Source organism: Fusarium sambucinum, chromosome I (genome assembly GCF_050947815.1).
Source record: "Fusarium sambucinum isolate potato_lamoka chromosome I, whole genome shotgun sequence".
NCBI lineage: Eukaryota > Fungi > Ascomycota > Sordariomycetes > Hypocreales > Nectriaceae > Fusarium > Fusarium sambucinum.
This window is the reverse complement of record NC_139294.1, coordinates 2,337,597-2,350,684: the sequence shown is the minus strand read 5'-3', so window position 1 is coordinate 2,350,684 and position 13,088 is coordinate 2,337,597. Positions and strand designations below refer to the sequence as shown.

Genomic DNA, 13,088 nt, shown 5'->3' with positions numbered 1-13,088 from the left:
TATAGATGCTGGTAGAAGAGTTGAGGTGCCGTTGTTTATCTGGGCGAACCCAAGGTCGGAGGCTGAAGATGAAGAGGCTGGACCTGATTTGACTTGGGTTTGCAAAATCAAGGTGGGATGGCATTTCGAGTCGGGTCCAGCCCAGAACTACCCCGTTGTTTTGGCAGGCGGGCTAGTCCGTGATTGGCTTCAACGCTTATCGGCTATTCCGCGATAAGGTATCGAATGGCACGAGCACCCTGAATTCAATCACAAGGCAAGAGCTTGGTCTGTGGACCCAGTCTCAACTGCTTGTTTCTAGTTTGGCTTTGTCTCAATTGAATGCAGTCACAACAAAAAGCATTGGCGCGAATGAGAACGGGAAATGTTAATGGATGAAGTCAAAGGGGCGTCTAATTAAGCTATGCATGGATGACCATCTAGGTTGGTGTATCTATGGTTCTGAAATATGGAGTAACAACAACCACCTACGAAGAAGGGATATACTTGAACTAGCCTGGGGCTGCAGGTTGGAATTATTACATTATACTTATCAGAGACGATCCTCTAAGTAAGTTGAATGGGCTGTGACTGATACGGTCGTTCAGCATATATCTGGTCTTCTGCCATTCTACTATGAAGAGATCAAAAAGTCGAACCGCCAGTAGCTAACAACGTTGTAATAGGTTCAAATTACTCATTACTTAACGACCATACTATGCGGTCACATCGGGCAGGGATCTATCCCAGTTCAGTCCAAACCCTATAGTCAAAGGTTAGCCGCATGAACAGATATGGCTTTGCAATTGATAACCAGAAAAAAGTTCCATGTTTCAGAGAGAAGATTAATTGCTCGACATGTCGGGCCTGCAAAGGTGTCAGCATCAGCGGAAGCTGATGCCTCCTACACCCCCAGTCCCGATCCGACTAAGGATGACGATACAAGGGTTTTCATCATAATGAGAAATGCTCGAAGTAATAGAAGGTACTTACAGGTTATGATGCATGACGAATCATAATACATGTTTCCATTGATCAGGCTGGTCTCGAGTCCATTCGAGGCATCGCGTTGTAACACGACATCGTACACCCAGACCAGCTGAGCTGCCTTGGGTGGTGAAATAGGTTTAGCGGATGATGGCACCCATAATGTGCCGCGGACTCAGTCATACTCAAGCGAGTCCAGGCCCTTGTCAACAATATCCCATGTTCGTTTTCGAAGGTCGGGTTTCGGTTCGGGACGTTTAGCTGCCTTCTTTTTCTTTCGCTTCTTATTGCTGTGGAAGGATGTTGGTAACACGTTTGCGGTTTGCTTGAGAGTGGCGATATCGTCACCCGGGGCTGCAGGCTCGCCCGTCATTATGTCTGCCTTTCTCTTGAGCTGTTCGGCCTTCTCTTTCTCTTTGCGTAGAGCTTCGAGTTCGGAGTGTCGGAATATTTCGATTTGCTCGTCCGTCAAAGTTCTTTTTACGCCATCCGGATAATAACCTAAGCCATCATCTTCTTCATCCCAAGCATCATCAGTGGCGTCATCTTGAATGTGATCTTGGCTTGGTGTCTCAATGAAGTCGGACCCAAAGGAAGCGAGGGCTGCTTGTGAGAAGTGCGCTTCGTGGAAAGCAAAGAGGTCATCCTAGAGCAGTCAGTACAGTGTCGCATAGACAAGGTTGAAGGAGGCATACATGAGAGACACTTGGTATACCACACATACCTATTGCCTTTGCATCTTTGGGTTGTGGCATGTCGAGATTTTTCTGGCGCGATGTCAAGATTTGAAATAAGATTTGCGATTTGGCGAGATTGGGGAAACGCGACAGCTCGAGCTGTAATTACGTCACGTGTTGTTATATGATGAGCCGTGCAGCTAGAACAACGGAAAGAAATAAAGGCCAGAATAAGACCACTGATAAGGATGTGTAGTTTGAATATAATGCCAAAACTTTTGGTTTGGATGTTTAGGCAAAATATGCCTTTTAGGAATGCGTCTCAAGTCAAAAAACCGCAAACCTGCAGAGTGCAAACCTTACAGGGATTTGAGAAGAGCTAACGCATTCTCAAAGGCTCTCACAACTTGGTCGTCTACGAAAAGGTCAGTTTGTTCAATAAGAGAAGCGTTTAGCAGGATAAGCTCACAGTGCTGCTGTTTTCGTTCCATTTTGTCTTCTGCAAGATTCACAAAGCGTCTTCGAGTTTGTAGGCGCTTTGCTGCCCGTTCATCATCATGTGCTGATGCTGCGGCTGCCCAGACTTTGAAATACTATAAGCGCATTAGCTTTGTCGCAGGTTATAAGATACCGAAAATGTTACTTTTGCAAGAGCATCTGCCTCTTTCAAAATCTCACGCTCTTGGTCGTCGGCCTCGCGCAAAGCGTTCTCATAACGCGCTTCGAATTCATCCCAGTCGAACGGCTCAAGAAGGCCTGGTGTGTCTGGCGAGTCACCATTGCTGGCTTGTCGATCTATCTGAGGTTCGGGTGTCCTACTGTTGACATACGGGGGTCTTTGCATGTTGCTCATGTTGGCTTCCTGAGAGATGGAAATCTTCAATCTGCCTTTGCTTTGATGATCCTCGCCGTATTCTTGCGGTGGAAGTGGTGAATCCATGTCACATAGACACGTCGCGCTGGATCGCCAGGGTTATTTGTCGGCCTAGCAACAGGGGTCGTGCGCTGCATGTAAGTGAGCACTTGAATGTTCACTTTAGCGGTTGTCGTTAAAGGATAATAGTCGTGAGTTACTCGAGATCTCAATCTCTTGACGTATGAGAAGACGGGGGGGGGGCTCTTTTCTTTTTGAGGAAAATCAGATGTCGTTCGAAATATTGAGAGGCGTAACAAACAGACCGACCATCTTGTACCTGCCGATCAACAATGAAAGACATGAAGGAGCGGGCCTAGGTAGGAGTGGATGCTCCTGCATGATTTTGTTAACGATGGGAGGTGCCTGGAAGTGTGGCTTACGTTCATGCGCCACAGTTCTCGTCGTTCACCTCGTGACTTGATCTTCACTCACACTTACAGTCATCTGCCTTTCGTTCACCTTGCAAACAAATAAACATTGACCGTATAAACATGCTCACCTTCTTTTCCTATTCGATCCCGGAAGGCTGAACATAGCCACTCTGATCGTCCCCAGTATCATATAAAAACAACCACCTCATACCAAGTGGCGATAACATAGCCAATATGGATTGCGACATCTGTCATCGCAGCCATGACGCCAAGCGTCTCCCATTTCTTTGCACCGTGGATGCGAGAGGGGCACTTTACGACGGTCGTCTTGAGAACGTGATGGCTCTTATCGAAAATGAAGATCTCCAGAAACAAATCAACGATCTTCTAGATGAGACAAACGCCCCAACCAAGGACCGCAAGGATGCCTTACAAGCGCAGCAACGGACAGCAGAAGATAGGACCACTCAGATTCTGGCCGCTGCTGATAAACTCAGAAATGATATCAAAGCTGCCAAAGAAGAGATTCAGGCTCGAAGAGCCGCCCTTTCAAGACGCAAGTCCGATATCGCTGCAGTATCTGATAGACTTATTGAGCGCAGGGTGAAACGGCAGAAGTCGGTGGAAAAGGAAACCAGCATGCACAAGTATCGCTGGACTAAGTGTGCAGACGAACTGGCTCGCACCCGCTCTTTCCTCTGCATAGAAGCAGCTCAACTATATGGACTAAAGCGGACTAAAGAAGGGTCGCCTAGTAAATACGAGTATTACCTGGGTGGAATCCCAGTCGTCGATTTGACCGCAATGAATTGTGAGTTGCGCCATCTCATCTCAAAAGTGGTTTGCTAACACCGTCCAGCATCAACGCCAGAGATGATATCTACGTCGCTCAGTCATATTTGCCAGATATTGATACTTGTATCACATTATCTTTCCATTCGGCTTCCTGCTGCCATCACTCTCCCCCATCGCGACTATCCCCGACCAACTATTTTTAACTTGCCTGCTTCTTACAGACCTGGAGATACAATATTTCCCAGTCAGACTTCTGTGGCGTCCCCATCTAACACAATGGACACAGAGTCTCAACGTGTCTCTCGGCCAAGGCCTCTTTTCATAGACAAGCCACTGTCTCAACTAGCCAAAGAAGATCCCGCCACGTTCTCTTATTTCATCGAGGGTGCGACTTTGCTTGCTTATAATATTGCTTGGGCTTGCAATACACAAGGTGTGTCGATCGGCGACAAGGCTCTTTTCGAGGATATGAGCAATATGGGTCGCAACCTGTACAATCTTCTCATCAAACACCAATCTACCGGGAAAGACCCAGACACACTCAAAAACGAAGTCGATGGTCAAAGTAGCCGTTTTGGGCAGTACTCTCATGGTACAACGTTTTACCATCTCGGTGGAGCAGAAGGCACCGAGTTCAGCAAAAACTTTAAGCTTCCTAGCCCAATGAAGCTTGCAGACAAACTCAAGAAGAAGCTGCTCAGCGAAGCGCCCACCCCTGACTGGGAAGTTCTAGATGATGATGCATGGAAGGTTGAAGAGGAGCTGGCAGATGGGAGCCAAGTTAACAAGAACTTATTAACAGGAGACAAGAGCTCCCCACGTCGAGGGACAAGCGGCTGGATGAGGGTCAAGAATAGATGAGTGTGCAATGTATATATATATTGCTCTTGTTCAACTGGTTATTATAGAATCATTCCTTTCATGGGCCTTGAATCTCACGCCATGAAGTCCTTGGCAAATCAAATACGAGTACAGTCCAAAACTCCTTCGCTGTTAAACAAATCATCGTATCGTAACAGACGTGATTAAGCCAGTTTTCTTTTATAGTATTCCATCGCGTCTTTCTCCGAAAATATTTTTGTCAGCGAACTTTCGCTTCTTGGTCATGGTGACGGGCTGTTTATTCCTCGTCCTCGTCCTCGGTTGTTCTGCCTGCGACCAGGTCTCGTAGATGGCTTGGGATGCCTGATAGGATCTTGGGCCCATCCTTCTTTTGATTTGAGCCGGGCGTGCCGAATATTGCTTCGGCAGCCGCTTTCACGCTGCCATCTTTGATCTGTGGCATTGGCGATGGTGTCGTTGGTTGGCTGGGAGTGCCTTGTCGGTGAGGTGTGTTGGGGGAGGGGTGAACCGGTGTAGCTGGTTTCTTGCTTTGGTGGAATAGGCTCGGCTTTTTGTTTCTTCGAGCTTCCTGTTGCGCTTTGATTTGTGCCTGCTTCTTCTTCTCGAAGGCGGCTTTCTGCTCAGGAGTTGTAGTAGTAGGGATGGGAGCTGCTGCTGGTATGGACGCTGGTGGTTGTGTGTTGGTTATTTGGTTGCCGCCTGGAAGCATGAGCCCCCCCATTAAGATGGGGGCAACCGTCTGCTGTTGGTTCTTTGTGTTGCTTGAGGCCACGGTCTTGGGCGACGCATTTGTGGGAGGGGGCGAAGGATGGATGGGAACATGTTGAGCCCGTTTGGGCTCAGGGGCCATTTGCTCGGTGGACGGGGACCGAGCCCTCTTGGAGTGAGATTCAACTTCCTTGGTGGTTGTAGATGGAGTGGGCGTGTGTTGAGTAGGAGGTTGGCTGGGATTGTGTCGGGATCCCTGGGCCCTTGGTATCAAGATCCTTCGTTGGCGAATCTCTTCAACGGGTGCTTGAGGGCCCATGACAACCTCTTCCTCGTCCCTCGCGTCCTCCATCTCGGTGTCGAATGCTGCCTCCATTTCCATTTCGAGGTCTTCCTGTTCCTGCTGGGACATGCCATAGTCTGCTGGAACGGTCTGCTGGGAGACCTCGAAATGGAAGATGGAGGCCTGCGGTGGTGGAGGTCGGTGGAGCTCTGGAAGGGGGAGTTGCGGAACGGAGAGAGCCTGGGTAGGCGCGGCGACATGCTCAATAACCATCTGTGATGGTTCGTCACAGAACTCATCCTCGTCGAGGAGAGCTGCCAACGCCTTCCATGAGGCCTCCTGGATCATCCGCTCCTGCTCCTCCTCCGTCAGAGGTTCCATAGCGGCCTCCTCCATCTCGCAGTCGACGGCCTGCGGCGAAGTCAGTACCTCTATCTCACCTTCGCCTTGCTCTTCCATCTCCACATCCTCGGCTTGGCGATCATCGATCGCCATCTCATCCCAAACTTGTTCACCCACCTCATCGACGCTGTTCAGTAGAGCATGGATGGCGGCATCAAGTTCGGTGGGGTCCCAGGAGGGAGAGATGCAAGGAGCGGGTTGGAAGAGCCCCTGGTGAAGGCTTTCCTCCCGGCCGTCCTCACTTCCTTTCGCCGCTGTGAAAAGGAGTTCTTCGGGGATGTCGGGGATGTCGGGGATCCCTGGAATCTCGTGGCCGAAGGAAGTGGCAGAACCGGCGGCCTGCTCGGGTGATGGCGGCTGTTGTGTGGGTTCAAAGCCCGCCGGTTCTGCAAAAGGAACAATGGCTTGGGGAGGGAGCTCTTCTTCAGAGGGGAAGATAGGTTCATCGACGACATGGGAAGCGGGGACGACACCAACGACGCCAGGAGATGGGAGAGAGGGCAGAGGGCTGATGGCCTCGACAACCTCCTGCTGAGGAGACACTGCGCTAGGCGCCGGCTCTCGAGCAGGAGGCGTCTCTCTGCCAGGTGTGATGGCGGCGGTGGCGGCGGTGGCGGTGGGTGAAGAAACTGGCTTCTTCGGTGTCGTCTCGCGAGGGGAGGGGGCAGAAGGAGATAGTGGAGAGGAGCCAGTGGGAGCTGGCTCAGACGGTTCGACTTGCGTCAGAACAGGGGACTCGGCCAAGTCAGACTGAACGCCGGGAGAAGGGGGGATCTCGGCAATCGGACTGACTGGCGTCTTCATCGCCCTGTCGTCAGCAAAGTCGGTCGGGTCCGACTGAGTGCTCTGGTCCACTGGCACGATCACATAGCGCCGAGCCAAGAATTCCTTCTTGCTCAGGCGCCGCTCTTCGGCCAGCAGCTCAGTCTCTTGCCGGTGAGTTAGAGCTGACTGGCGTCTGAATATGGGCTGTGGTCGCCTCCTGCTGATAGCTTTCCAGATGGCGATGTCGTTCTCATCTACGAGCTTCTGCATCAGCAAAGAGGCCTGCTCCAGTCTCCTCTGCTCCGCTGTAACCCTCTCTTCTTCCTGCCGTCAGGCGTTTCTCTCTTCTTGACCCTCCTGCACCAACTTCTTTATCCAGGCTTCTGCACCGGATTCGCTGAGGTCTGAATCCCAGTCCCTCCCGGCAAAGGGAGCAGGGAAAAGAGTCTCGGCGTCTAAGTTGGAGTCGGCTTGAATACGAAGAGAAACAAAAGTTTCCCTAACGATTCGCACCAACTGGCTCACCGCGAAAGCGGCACTGGGAGCCCATGAAACAATGTTTGGCATGGAGAGGATGGCCCAGGTCTTGACAGAATATTCCACCATGGGGTTGCCCATACCCCCATAGGTGTGGTAGTCTTCTGCCCAGATGAGTCGCAAGAGGATCATGGGGATGATGGTGATTGTAGAGAGGATGGCCATGGGCAAGGTGGCCATACACTCTCCGTGCATCCCCGCGAAGAAGAGAAAGAACGGCAACGTCGTGAACCGTGTGAGGTAGATCAACGCCTTGATCAAAACGAAAAAGACGTTGTTGTACTGCTGGTCGAAGCAGTTCCCCATGTTGAATGGGGAATCCCACTCGCAGTTGTTATCGAGTGGGAGCCACAACCATGAAGGAAGGTCTGTGGTCTGCATGGTGTCGGTTTGTGTGGTCTCTGCGGGTGTGACTGTTAGCTTTTCCGCAATGACACATTATAGTATATACAAAGGGAGATGAATATGAAGAGGAAAGTGCATATATAAAATGTCGTGATAATAAGGAGAGACTCACTGGTATCGCGGTGTGAGGCTGTTGGTTCTTCAAGTGTGATACTTGGGAATGACTCTGCGATTGCTTGGGGGATGCTTGGGGAATGTTTGGGAATGTTTGGGGGAAACTGAAGAAGGAAGAAAAAGCAAAGAGGGAAGAAGAAGAAGGTGAAGAGAGGCCAGCAGATTTGTTATGAATTAGAATCTTGGTTAACAGTGATTGACACTGGCGAGCACTGCACAATCACTTGCCTGACAGCTGGCAACGGCTGCCAGTACAATTATACTGAAAAACGACGTGCTTCTGCGGACAATAGCATCAGGTCTATTATAAATTAATTGTGCGCAGACATAACAATGTGCAAACGCTGAGGCTTGCAGTGTTCATCAATTGTTTGGCATGTTTGCATTTCATTGACATCTTTGAGGGTTTGATCTATATACAAACAATGCGAAGGGTGACAATCGTCTTTGTGTGCATAAACAAGAGGATGATATCAAAGCATAGATGGAAAGTGACAGGAAAATGAGAGACGTTTATATCGTTCTTGATCAGAATCAACCCCTTTATTAAGTATCACCAACAAAGTGATGCTGCAAGTCAATGCTGTATGTAGTGCTATTGGCAAAGATAAAAACCACACCAAGGTATCGTATCTAATTCCAAACAACGCCAATGCATGATTTCCATATACTCCTAGTCCCATCATCACTCATTATATCTGTTGTATCTAACTAAAGCTAAGCCTTGCGGCCCCTCGCAATTAATCGCCCCTGTAACTCTACCATCACACCACCCCACTGTTCTTCGCCAGCTCCAATAGTCTTGCCGATTCGTGTTGCAAGGAAATCGGCCACCTTGGGGACGTTGAAGTGCTCCCCATACACTACCTTGGCCTCAGGTTTAAGAGTCATCTCAAGGCTGTGCCCATCTATCTGAGTGTGGAGGTTCAACTTCACTTCCACACGACTCTCCAACGGCACAAGTAACAGGGATATTGTAATCGATATACTTGAGTCGGAAGTCCTTTGTACTGTAGTGGGAAATGTGGCATTAAGTCGTTCGATTTGCGACGAAACGAAGTTCGCCTTATCCCAGGCAACCTGGACACTCCGCAAAAGATGAGAAACCTCAGTGCGGTTATGCGGAATCGCACGAGCGTAGTCGCGAATCGTTTGCAGAAAGAATTCCTTCTCTTCGGTCTTTGGGAGTGGGTTTTGTTCCTGGTTGACGGCGACATACCAGAGATCAATTGTTGAATTGGGTTGGTGTTTTTGGAACGCTGTGATGTCAAAAACAATTTCAATCTCACGCTTGTATGACATAGACAAAACGGTACCAGAGATGCCTGTCACTGTCCAGCCATGTTGCTTCTCGATGGCATCAACTCGAGCTACGCATTGAGTTAGTCATTATTTGTCAACTATTCCAAAAGAAAAGGAAAGGAAAAGGACGCACCTTTGAGGCTGTTAACCTCCTTACTCGTCCAGCCACGGCACTCTTCTCGAATCCTTTCAGACTTTGCGATATCGTCGATGCAATTCTGATTCTGAACGACTAAGTCTTCAACCTCAACTTCCGAAGCTTGGAATTGCTCCCTCAGCTCTGCGATTCGTTTCTTCTTATACTCGACATCTTCGTCAAGAGAAGCCAGTTCGTCGCGGGCAGCTTCTAGGTCGGTAGGATCACAGTCGGCAAGCTCTCGAGCAACCTCTTCAAGATTATCACTCTCTTCTACGAGCGACTTGTGGCGCTCCACGATAGCAGGCAGAACAGAGTCAAGGAGACTTTTCTGCTTATCTAGAAGCTCATTATCGGCTTCCATGCCTTCGTCAATACCCACAAGACCTTGCTTCAGACCCTCTTGTAGCTTCATTCGCCATTCGTACCACATAGCCTTGCTCAGAAGACGAGCGTGATTTTTGACGTTCATGAATTGTTTGTCCATCAAAGTCTTGACGTCAGGTGTGGCCGCTATATACTCCTTAAATAACTGAGGGTTGTCCTCAAAAGTGTCGGTTTCGATCTCTTTGACAATCCTGCGACCCTCGGAGATGTACTTCTTCAACTCACGACAAGAGTGCTGATATAGTTCGAGCATTGGCACTGTGCATGCACCAGCGACAACGCATCGCTCAAGCGAAAGGTTCTCTTCACCTTCGTCGAGAAACCCATCTTCGAGGGTTCCGGGTGCTTGCGTGTGACGACGCTTTGTGGTCGTCAGTTCCATGAAGCGGATAGAGGTCATGTTTAGGAAATCCTGGAGATGAATCCTTTCTCCATCTGCTTCAACCTCTGCTTCGACTTCATCCTCCATTTGCTCAGTATCCTTTACAGGCGTCTCATCGAAATTGACCTGATGACCAGGTCGATCGTCTGCAACATCCTTGAACCTTCCCCGGTGCCTTGGCGTTGTTGCTACGTCAGATTTTGCTGGTGAGGACAGCGTCGGCGTGGCGGTATTTGGTAGCAGGCTTTTTCGAAATGAAAGATTCGGCCTCCCGGTAGTTTCTTCTTTAGAGGGTGGCTGCTGGAGCCTGATGTTCTTTACGGGACTCCCTTGGTGTCCTTTGAGTCTCTTTACGCCATAATTTTCTTCGGCTTCCTCCTCATCATCAAGCTCATTCGGTCTCTTGCCCAGAAGGCCCTTGGCACTCCCGACATGAAGACTCTTGCGGCCTTTAAGCGGCTTACGTTTAGGGCTCAAGCTGTCGATCATCTCCCGCAAGTTAAGCGTGGCTTCGACGCCGTCAGCTTCCCGTTCAAGAATCCTCCTGCGGTTTTCCTTTTCCTCTTCTTCTCGAGCTTCGCGGTCCATATCCTGCGTCATCTCTTTGGGGTCCTCAAACATAACACCGCGCTTTCCAGGCACAAAGTTGGTAGCCATGTCGCCAATCGAGCCCCGGCGGTCAAACAACGCAGTGACTTGAGGTGACCCAAGTCCAGGTCGATCTGCACCGAGTCCTGAGAGTTGCCGTTGAGGTGTCAATGTGACCGTCGGAGTTCGGCTACCATTTCTAAAGTTATCTTGGAAGAGGCTCTTCTTGGGGGTGAGCTTCACAGGCGATGGCGTCCTAGAGTCAGCTCTGGCAGTTCTGGCAGACGGCGGTCGTTTTGGAGACGCAGAAAGAGAGTTACGCTGTCTGGAGCGAGGAGTAGCCATCCGTTCTGATACAACTGAGTTGAGCTGCGGTGTGGCTGGTTTGGCAGATGCCGGCGTCCTAACTTTGGCCGACTGTGGTGCTGGTGTTGTCCTCACAGGTGAGGGCGTCCTAGAGTTCCGAGAGGGGCGTTGTGGGGTTGCGATCTTTGGGTTGGCGGCACTTCGCAAAGCACTTGCTGGAGATCTTGAGGGCCGAGGACTTGGAGTTCTGGTTTGTTTCTCGCTTGAAGCAGGGGGTTGAAGATAATCGCTGACAGCACCCTTGATTATAGCGGCCTCAATCGCTTCGTCTGGGTTGGCTGCGCTATCGGCTTCCTCTTCCATAACTCGCTTGCCCAGATCTCGTGAGCCACCTGTCACTTTATTGAGAATGCTCCCGATGGCGGCAGTCATGTCCATCCCCATGGTAGCATCGCCTTCTTCGTCCTCGATGTCTTCTGGATCATCATCATCCGGTTTTGAAAGTATTTGGCCGACCGCAAGTGTCATATCCATTGGGGCCTCATCGTCGTTCTCATCGTCAGGTTGGGGGACTGTGCTCCTTCGGGAAGCAGCGATGCTGTTTCTCTTGTTTTTCGCCAGGACCCCACCAATAACAGTGGTAAGCTCCATTGACATGTTCTCGTTACCGTCCGAATCGTCCTCTTCTTCTTCAATTGGCGCTGGGCGTTGGATACCGCCAATCGCAGTTGTAAATTCCATAGTGGCTTCTTCCATCGGGGCATCATCTTCATCTTCTTCGTCATTAACAGGGGCGCTCGCGTTTTGAGGCTGGTTGACAATACCGCCAAATGCGCGTGTGACATCCATCGACATGTCCTCGTCTGGGTTGTGCTCTTGTGACTGACGTTTAAAAATGCCCCCCACCACACGAGTAACATCCATAGACATGTCTTCGTCTGTGTCATATTGTTGAGTCGGTTGAGGCTTGAGTATTCCGCCGACTGCACGTGTCATGTCCATGTCTATGTCCATGTCCATATCCATGCTCATGTTTGTTTCTGTGGCATCCTGGATGCCTTGTTTCGGTTGAGGTCGAGACGGAGGTGGCAGATTTTCTTGGTCCTTGGCAGCGATATTTTGCTTATTTGTGTCTTTGCCCCATCCAAACGAGGGAATGAATTCTTCGTCCTCATCGAAATCGTCGTCGTCTTCGTCATCCTTGAGTCGTTGGTTACCAGCTCTTCGCGCAGCCAGCCTGAGCACTTCGTCTAATGTAGATGACTCTCCTTCATCAGAATCGACTGACCGATCCGAGGCAGCTGTTGTTCCAGTGACATCGTCGATTGTCATCATCGTTCCGTCGTCAGACTCGCTGCTGTCATCATCGCCATCCTCCTCAACATCAGCAACCTCTTCGACAGCATCTGCAGGCTCGGAATCTGAACTATAGAGTGTTGTCGCAGTGTCGTCATCAGACTCGTGAAAGTCGATTTGAGGAGGACCGGAGCTTCGTCGGTTTTTCTTATCTTCTTCTTCCCGTTCCCTTTGCTGTGCTGCGCCGGAGTTTCGTCTTGTCGAATCGGTCGACGCTGTTGAATCTTGATTGAACTCAACTTCGTGGAAGGTGTGTAGAGTTGCCTCGGCAGCGAAAGATACGCGGCGGTTGGCAAGCGATTTGCGACGAGCATCACGACGCTCCCGCTCCTCACGCTCTCGTGCTGCGGCTTGCTGTTCTTCCTCTGTCTTGATAGCAATCTTGGATCCGCTAAGAGTAGGGGTCGAAAACTCTTGTGTCGGCTCTCTGAAAGCATTAAAGTTCGACTGTCTTGGCTTTAAGGGGGGTATCTCGGGAATTGGCATTGTTGGTTTAAGAATCGAACGCGGGGCTTTCGTAGGGGCAGCAATGGACTGAGTTTATTAGTATATGGCATTTGATTAAATAATAGATAATAAGAATCATGTCTCACAGCGCGCCTGTTGCCGTTGGCTTTCATAAGTGCATCTAGGCCACCAGGACCCAAACTCTTGCTCCTCGACTTTTTGCGATTCGCAGCCAACGAACTTGTGACGTCGGCTGTCGCATTATCTTTTCCAAAAGCTTTATTAACATCTGTATGCGCACCGATTGATCTGCGCGTGCGCCGCGTAGCGGGCAGGGTGGCATCACCGGGCGCCATGGTAGATGGTTATATTGCTGGGTCTTGTCTGATTCAAGTTCAACCC

The 13,088-nt window shown here is 50.1% G+C and overlaps 5 protein-coding genes across 5 annotated transcripts; 1 reads left to right on the top strand and 4 right to left on the bottom strand.

Annotated features, from left to right (window-relative positions):
• Positions 1-1,141: 1,141 nt before the first annotated feature.
• On the bottom strand, positions 1,142-1,721 carry FSST1_003491 (DUF3807 domain-containing protein; the record flags this gene model as incomplete). The annotated part of the gene is made up of 2 exons (XM_083229577.1): positions 1,142-1,612; positions 1,662-1,721. The coding sequence occupies 2 exons, from the start codon at positions 1,719-1,721 to the stop codon at positions 1,142-1,144; spliced, it is 531 nt and encodes a 176-aa protein (XP_083086921.1).
• Positions 1,722-2,002: 281 nt separating this feature from the next.
• FSST1_003490 (uncharacterized protein) lies at positions 2,003-2,583 on the bottom strand (the record flags this gene model as incomplete). Its single annotated transcript, XM_083229576.1, has 3 exons — positions 2,003-2,058; positions 2,113-2,236; positions 2,287-2,583. The coding sequence occupies 3 exons, from the start codon at positions 2,581-2,583 to the stop codon at positions 2,003-2,005; spliced, it is 477 nt and encodes a 158-aa protein (XP_083086920.1).
• A 581-nt stretch (positions 2,584-3,164) lies between these two features.
• Positions 3,165-4,586, top strand: FSST1_003489 (Atg4 domain-containing protein; the record flags this gene model as incomplete). The annotated part of the gene is made up of 2 exons (XM_083229575.1): positions 3,165-3,741; positions 3,790-4,586. 2 exons carry the CDS (start codon positions 3,165-3,167, stop codon positions 4,584-4,586), a joined length of 1,374 nt encoding a protein of 457 aa, XP_083086919.1.
• A 259-nt stretch (positions 4,587-4,845) lies between these two features.
• FSST1_003488 (uncharacterized protein) lies at positions 4,846-7,644 on the bottom strand (the record flags this gene model as incomplete). Its single annotated transcript, XM_083229573.1, has 2 exons — positions 4,846-7,050; positions 7,090-7,644. The coding sequence occupies 2 exons, from the start codon at positions 7,642-7,644 to the stop codon at positions 4,846-4,848; spliced, it is 2,760 nt and encodes a 919-aa protein (XP_083086918.1).
• Positions 7,645-8,499: 855 nt separating this feature from the next.
• On the bottom strand, positions 8,500-13,042 carry FSST1_003487 (uncharacterized protein; the record flags this gene model as incomplete). Its single annotated transcript, XM_083229572.1, has 3 exons — positions 8,500-9,152; positions 9,218-12,773; positions 12,833-13,042. 3 exons carry the CDS (start codon positions 13,040-13,042, stop codon positions 8,500-8,502), a joined length of 4,419 nt encoding a protein of 1,472 aa, XP_083086917.1.
• Between the last annotated feature and the right edge of the window lie 46 nt (positions 13,043-13,088).